The following is an 8,048-nucleotide window of genomic DNA, read 5'->3' as shown; positions in this document are numbered from 1 at the left end:
AAACAACTTCAAATCATCCCATTTTCTTTGTCAATGACCAAGAAAGCAAATAATAGCTTTATTAATCAATGTGATTTATGACCAAATGACAGAGCACCAATAAAACCTGGGCTAGACATAAAAAAGTATGATATATTTTGTTTTTAAATTAACATATCTAACTCACATATTTCATAAAGCATGAGATTTCACATGCACAAACAATCATGAACTCACAAATATAAAAATACAAACAGCTGCTGTTATATAATGAAACAGCACTGCATTGCTTTTTTCCTTGGTTTGCTTCATATAAAGACATATGCAGGTTGTTACACTGCAGTAAGCTGGCTAAATAAAACAGCAGCTGTGTTATCAAGTGAAGCACACTAGGGTGTCTGATGTATGGGATCACTTGCACAGCCTGAAGCTTCAGTGATGGATGAAGGGCCGCAGTTTGTGTATATTTATGTCCAAACTATGAAGACACTGTCATACAAATAAGAAGAATTATATTTATAGCAGAAACTTTTAAGCTATTTCAGTAACAGAACTGATGGATTGTTTGTTATTCTCCTATGGCTATTTATCTGTCCTGTTTCATCATACAACAGTAGATTATTGAACACATGTTTAGTTGTGTTGTTATGTTAGCCCCAGCCCTCCCGCTGTGTGTTCTCCAGGATCTCCTCATAAAGCCAGCTCTGTGTGAACTCCTGACTCTTGTCCATCAGCTGGAAAAGTCGAAGATACTCGTCTGGATAAACGTTTCCAGTCAGGATGTCCTCCGGCAAGCCCAACTCTGATAACAGTTTGCTCCCACTGTCAGGTGACCACACACTAAAAAAAAAAAATCAAACAAATAAGAGGCATGGTGAAAGAAAACCACACATGCTTTGACAAGATGAACAAAATGATGAAAAACATGCTTCTAATACTTCCATTTGGATCTTAATTGCTTCTAAACACAGTGTAAGCACTTAAAAGAAACCATCCAACTGTTTGTTCACAGTAAGTTCATGTTTTTTGGTGTCTTGAAAATTAGCTATTTCAAAAACCTCACAATCAAGGGTCACTGCACCGTTACCTAGCAACCCTAGTCCGTTACCTAGCAACCCTAAGGGAACTTCAGCACATCTGAATATATTGTCAAGTGCCTTGAGATGACATCATTTGTTATGAAATGGTTCCCTATAAGTAAATTGAATTGAATTGGTCTGTATGGGCTGTACAATGGCTTACATGAATTAGAAGGAAATACAAACAAAACCAAAAGAAAGACAAAAAAGTAAAACATAAAACTACATGTTGGTTCCCCAAGTTTAATAAGAATAAGCAGTCCATAATTTAGAAACTAGTAGGGGTTTCTCTGGACATTAAGTTTGTTCTGGATTAGTCAGGTATAAAACTAAATGTTGGTTCTCCATGTTTGATTCTTGTTCTGGGTTGCTCAGTAATAAACTAACAGGAGTTTCTCTTGCTCTGATATTAAGCTAAATGTTGGTCTAAAGTAATAAGTATTCCACAGTTTACAAACGTAATAAACTAAAAAATATTAAGACTAAAATCTCATTATCTAAGAATGATTTTGTGCAAAAAAATAAATAGAACCAATAATCATGGATCAATCCTAACCTGTTCAGGGAAGCATAACATGTTTAATAAATCAGCAGGCTTTCCTCAAGGTGTGAGGATGTGATGCTGCTTGTGTGACGTGAACGCTAGCTTCGCCTGATGCCGTCTGCTTACTTGAGCCTGTCGATGAGCTTGACCTTCCGTTTCGCCAAACACTGTTTGACCATCATCAGCAGAGTTGAGGCGTTGGAGGGCGTGAGGCCTGAGGAGAACAGGTCGGCCCGGGGACGCAGGCGAACCAGGCACAGGTGATCGTTTGGAAGCTACAGGGAGAGAAAAAGGCCAAATGTTGCATTAAACACTTTAAATGTTTACATCACTGCTGCTAATGGACTGGCTCTGTTACCTTGCTCTTGGAGTTGCGCGCACTCTGCCTTGAAGACACAGTAAACGACTCCCAGGGCTCCTGAACACACAGATAAGGAGGGGGAGGAATGAAATATCAACAGACGTTTCCTCTCTGATGTCATGATGCGTTGCAGACATGGATCAGTTACCGGCATGAAGGTACAGAAAGGTTTTAAAAAGTTACAGCTTCACAACTCAAACTAGTTTTCCACCCTGTTATTCCTGGTTTTAAACTTTAATTTCCAAAGAACATTTAATACTAGAGCTGGACAACATTTTAAATATCCAAAATAACTAAACAGAAGAACCGGAATTATAAATACAATAGATTATGAAGTGTTAAAAAAAACAAAATTGCTTTTGAAAACATTAATAATGAGGTTCAGACAGGGAAAAATGACTTTTGTTAAAAAAAACAATCTACTTTATGTCAAATGTTTTCAACAATATTAAAGCACAACATCACTTTAAATATTACTCAAAATACAGAAACAAATTAATCTCACTATTTTTTTTATTATACAATCAAATGATTTACTGCTTATTTGGACAGTAAATCCAAATAAGCAGTAAATCAGACCCGTACCTCCTCCCTCCTGAGGTACTGATCAAATTATAGATTTTGCCTCAATATGTAGATTGAATATATAGATATTCTATCTACATATTTATATGTCAGCAAACTGCATAAAAACAGCCAAAAATCATCTATTTTCCAAGAAAGCCAGTTGTTTTCATGCATCCTCACATATCAGCTGCTTTTATTATATTTTCAAATCATTTTTGTAGGTTATTATTAAAATTTTATACCGTTTAAAAAAGCATTACTAGCACATCATTGTTATTAGCAAAAATGTAGATAGTCCTCACAGGTTAATTGCATGGCTGCACACTGTTAGTCAGGTGGCTGAAACTAGGCAACAAAAAGACTGGAAACTAAAAGAGCGTCACTGTTTTAAGGTATAAGAGGCAGCAGATCTGATAAGTCAGTCCAAGCAGCAAGGCAGAAACTCAGAAACTAACATTAACTTATTATACTTACGTTACCAGATATATATGCTACAGATAATATTTCACTGTAATAATCTTAATAATCATATTTATTGGGCAGCAGCGGGGGTATTTATTTCTTTTTGGATTAAATAAGTTTTTTTTAAATATATTTTTGTGTTAATGCAGATATTACAGTATTACAATAGAGCCACAGTATTTCTATTGAAAGTTTTCATGCAGTGAGAATCTCATGTCATGGCTGCTACGTCACTTAATCATTCGAGGCGCCATGATGGATGTCGGAAATGAGAATCAGGAGGATTGAACTGAGCGACTGAAACTGTTTTCCAAAGTTGTTTTTGTCAGTTTACCCGTTGCTCCACTTGTTCGAGTCGAGCTAATTTATCTGTGAACGTAACACACCTGGTTGGGGCTCATAGATGGATTTACGAAACAGTTAGCTTAGAAACCGACCCGTACCTCCTCCCTCCTGAGGTATTGATCAAATTACCGATTTTGCCTGAATTCACGCCACATGATTTATGTCACTACGCCACGTGCAAAGGGCCAACAGGAACACAAAAGATAAAAACCGCAGGCACTAACTTAAAGGAGAAGCGTACCTTGTGCAGAAGTTGGATATCACACGCCATCTGCCAGAGGACGCCGAAGGCTCTGTAGAAGATCATTTCACCGGGACGTGACATCAGTTTCTGACGGATTAACAAACAGGTTTAACACAACCATTAGATCAGTTCATAACCAAACCTCATGCCAACAACAAAGTGTAGGAATGCCTGTTTAAAATCTGCATCAAACGTTATAGAGACAAACACATTTATTATTATTAATATTTACCGTGTACTCCCTCTCGTTGATGAAGAGGTTCAGCTCTATTCTTCCGTATCTGTAGACAGACAATCGCTCAAACAGAGCGTAAACCATCTTCAGCAGCATGCCACGCCCGTTACGCTCTGGCAGGAACCCCACCACCTTCACAGGGACGTCTGCACAGACCCACAAATACACACAACAACAAATGCTTTTCAGCTTTTTGAAAACAGACACACAAACACTCACATCTGCAAGTTAATTTGACGGAATGGCCGATGTCCGATATTAAATTTTACAGCTGCTATCGGGGGATACCGATACCATGCCCATAATAAGGAAAGGAAGCATTTGGAAGTCGTTCCTTCAACCTATGCAGGAGTCTTCAGTAAAATCTGCATCTTTTTCTCCTCACCATCAGTCCAGGCAGACTCTGATATTCCCAGGTCGGTGAACAGTTTATCAGTAAACATGGTCGGAGGTTTCACGTTGCCGTTGCCGATGGGGTCCAGCCTGAAGTAGTCGCAGTGAACCACCTCCAGCTGACCATCAAGACGAGACTCCAGCTCCTGAAACATAAACCTGTCATCAATACCTTACCTTAAAAAATACATCCTACCAAAAATGAATTTGTCAATAACTAAGTATGTTTAAAAGAGGTGAGAAAGAATGTGATCCTGAGAGGAAGTGAATTTACCTGGAGGTCAGGTAAGAAGGTCCGGTCTCGCTCCAGAGCAACGACTCTCTGAGCTCCAGCATTCAGCAGAGCTTTGGTCAAAACACCAGGACCTGCAAACGAGACATACACAACAAACCGAACTGTAAATCTTTACAATGTAGCACTGCAGCCAATAAGTATTTTAGTAATCAATTATTCAGATGATTAGTCCGATAAAAAAAATTGGCATATGTGAAGTTTTTTAATTTAACTACTTGAGCCATTTTTACACAATATCAGAAATACAGTGAAAGATGCAAAAATTGCCTAAAACGGAATAACACAGTATTCCTGTAGTAGCAACATAGTAGTAGATCACTTGGAGCAAAATATGCATCTGTGGTTAAATAATGTACTTCTAGCATCAACATGTGAAAAATCCTTTCTGATTGACTTAACATCTATACAATCTATTGATCTGCTGAATATTTTTTGGATTAACTGATTTAAAAAGTGTCAAGAATTTGCTTGTTTACAGAATTTGAACCAAGTGAATCAAATCTATGCACTTGAAAAGTTCTGGGTTAAACATATTTCTAGACAAAGGAGGTTTATTTAATCTTAAATTAAACATCTATAATTTGTTTGTACAGTTTTGCCTTAATTACTGCTCTGAGTATGTTGCTATTTCAGCAAATAGCCTTTCTTTGAATTAATTTACTTTAATTAACAATTAATCAGTTACTAGATTAGTTGACAATCATCCCAATAATCAATTCATCATGATTATTCTGATGTCAGCCCTAACACAAAGGCTACATCACAGATCTGCTGCTTCTCACCTGGATTACATTCGAAGATGATGGTCTTAGCGTCCTGCAGGTCAGGCACCAAATGCTGTGCGACCACATTGGCCAGATCTGGATTAACTATGAAGTGTCTCATTATTTTAGAAGCACGGCGTAGGTTTTCCTCCACCTCCCCGAGATCCAGGTAGTCGTAGCGGCACAAAGGACGAAACTGGCCCTGCGAAAAAGATATGCACTGTGACTAACTGAACAAATGCCAACGAAGAGTGAAAAAAATGAAACTGTTAACTTCATAACAGTCATATCGCTCAGAATATATATCTATATATATATATATATATATATATATATATATATATATATATATATACCTATTTATAAAACATATGAAAACTAAACTTGCATCATGTTCAGTCTATAAACACATCAGGTTTATTAATATTCACTACATTGAAAATGACTGTCTTCTTTACATATTTTATGCTTAATGTGTGAAAAAGATGCATTTCTAAATTAAACCTGTGGGTTAAGAATGGCGTCACTTAAAAAGAAAAAAAATGTAAGGAAATAAAAGGCTAGAGTCTAATAAAACAAATTACCAACCTGTACAGCTGCTGCAGACAGGTTCCTGTGTGCCAGCGTTGATGAGGGGGATGTTCTCTCTGAACGGGGCTGATGTGAACTGGGACCCATCGAGGGCCGACCGGGACCAAAAGAGTCAAGGCTGTAGGCCCTTTTAGGAAGATTAGAGCCCCCAGGGACTGAGGTTTTTGGGGCCAGCACTGCCTTTCGCAGACATGATCTACTTCTAACGGTGTGGCAGCAAGAGGAGCGCACCATCAGCTCCAGCACTCTACAAATCTGAGTGGCCATGGTGGATCAGCAGACATAAAAGCACGATGGAAGGTAGGGAAGAGACCTTTGTGAAATGTCGCAGCCTAAAAAGAAAAGTAAGATACAAGAGAAAACTTGGATTGAAGGAATATGTAACACTTAACTGGAAGCACATGTTTCGTCCTTTTCTCAATCTGCATTATGTCTTTTACCCGTTTAAGCATCAACTTATTATGTGGCTAAGCATAATATTTACAAGTAAATGGATAAATAAGGGTAAATGAGTTGAAGCTAAGACAATTAAAGCTACTAAAACTCTAGAAGTGCCAAATTCAGTACATTTAATTAGCAAGTTGCTATTGCTAACAGAACTTCTCAGAAACAAAATGACTTCGAAAATGAGCACAGCCAAGTTCCCTATTGTTACTATTAAAGACAGACAAACTGCGTATTAACGTTAACAAACTGCTATTTAAGTTAGCTAGCTTGGCTAGCCGTGCTTTTGCGTCCCGAAAGTGCTACAGGAAATACCGATGTTATCACAAAAACGTTAACACTGACCTCCCGCTAACCTCTTCGTAGATGGTCCGGTATTTGTGTTCCGGACGGGATCAGTGAGTCAAAACGTCCCTCCGTCCCTGATATCGGCAGTAAAGCGGAGTGACATTGAGCTGCATCCTGACCCTCTGCGCAAGATGTTTTTGCAACACTCGTGGTGCCGCAGGCGCATGGGATTTACGTCTCTCTCCAGTGACGGTTACGGCCTCAGCGCGACAGCCATATTTTGAGTGGCAGAGTATGTCCGTTGCCAAAAATACACAATACAATTCGCTCAATGGATTTCTATTTTTTATATTGAAAGTGCGCTAACATTGTACTTGACTTAATCTTATACTATCTGTGGCAAGACATCAATTCTCTTAGTTACGTATAGACGCCAATAATAAAAAATAAAATTATTTTAATGTAGTCATTTTACTTCCTAGCATCATCTCGTTCAATTAGTTATATGAGAAATCAGTTAAAAGAATTTGAAGTCTGCATGTATTATTCAGTGAGGCATGCCATGAAAGAATTTACATTATTTTTATGTTTCTTCAATGTTCACTCAAATAGTTTAATCTGCACAGAAAATACAATAAACCTATTAAACCTGGTAGAGTAGTTTCACTCCGACGCCATTCAGTCAAATACTCTCCATTTTATAGTGGAAATAAGTTACATTAATAAGTTAGTAAATAAGTTCATACAGTTCGAAAATTGTATCACTGTATGCATGCTAAGAAAGGAAAAGAATGCGATATATGTGTTACAAACGATCTTTGTCATTTTGTAGTGTGAGCACTCTGAGTGGCAGACTATCTTTGACGTATTTCTCCGGTAACCTTGTCAACAAGAATTGAAGATAAACAGGTCATGAACACAATGAATGCACTGTATACGTTTTACAATCGGGGAAACCCCATTTGTAAGTATTTATATGTTTGTAAGATATATGTTTGCTTGATAAAATGCAGAGCAACACACATATTTTTTTAGCGTAGCATTAAGATATATGTGTGAACTGTTAATGTATTTTTCTTAACGTTGTATTTCAGTTATTTTAAAAAAATAATTTGAACATGCAAACTCCATGCAGAAAGAGTCAAACAGAACTTTTTGCTGCATGGCAGAGCTACCATCTGCGCCACTGTGCAGCCCTAAATTCAATATATTCCCTGGTAATACTATCAATGGCATATTTAAATAATCATAATCATAAATAAATGCTTATATATATATATATATATATATATATATATATATATATATATATATATATATATATATATATATAAATATATATATATATATATATATATATATAATATATATATATATATATATATATATATATAAATATATATATATATATATATATATATAAATATATATATATATATATATATATATATATATAT

The 8,048-nt window shown here is 36.7% G+C and overlaps 1 protein-coding gene across 2 annotated transcripts; it reads right to left on the bottom strand.

Annotated features, from left to right (window-relative positions):
- Positions 1-21: 21 nt before the first annotated feature.
- Positions 22-6,807, bottom strand: tfb2m (transcription factor B2, mitochondrial). 2 transcript variants are annotated; one of them, XM_015010432.2, is made up of 10 exons: positions 6,649-6,807; positions 5,857-6,191; positions 5,287-5,470; positions 4,484-4,575; positions 4,202-4,355; positions 3,814-3,962; positions 3,579-3,668; positions 1,961-2,020; positions 1,729-1,877; positions 22-819 (listed from the first exon to the last, which is right to left on the bottom strand). In XM_015010432.2, the coding sequence occupies exons 2-10, from the start codon at positions 6,124-6,126 to the stop codon at positions 630-632; spliced, it is 1,338 nt and encodes a 445-aa protein (XP_014865918.2). In that variant the 5' UTR covers positions 6,127-6,191; positions 6,649-6,807; the 3' UTR covers positions 22-629. The 2 variants fall into 2 exon arrangements, with proteins under 2 accessions (XP_014865918.2, XP_087860497.1); XM_088004371.1 differs by having other exon boundaries at positions 6,660-6,797.
- Between the last annotated feature and the right edge of the window lie 1,241 nt (positions 6,808-8,048).

Source organism: Poecilia mexicana, unplaced genomic scaffold (genome assembly GCF_051168715.1).
Source record: "Poecilia mexicana isolate PSO_F unplaced genomic scaffold, ASM5116871v1 scaffold_3, whole genome shotgun sequence".
Taxonomy (NCBI): Eukaryota; Metazoa; Chordata; class Actinopteri; order Cyprinodontiformes; family Poeciliidae; genus Poecilia; species Poecilia mexicana.
Note: the sequence above shows the minus strand (reverse complement) of the source record. Positions and strands in the feature narration are given on the sequence as shown.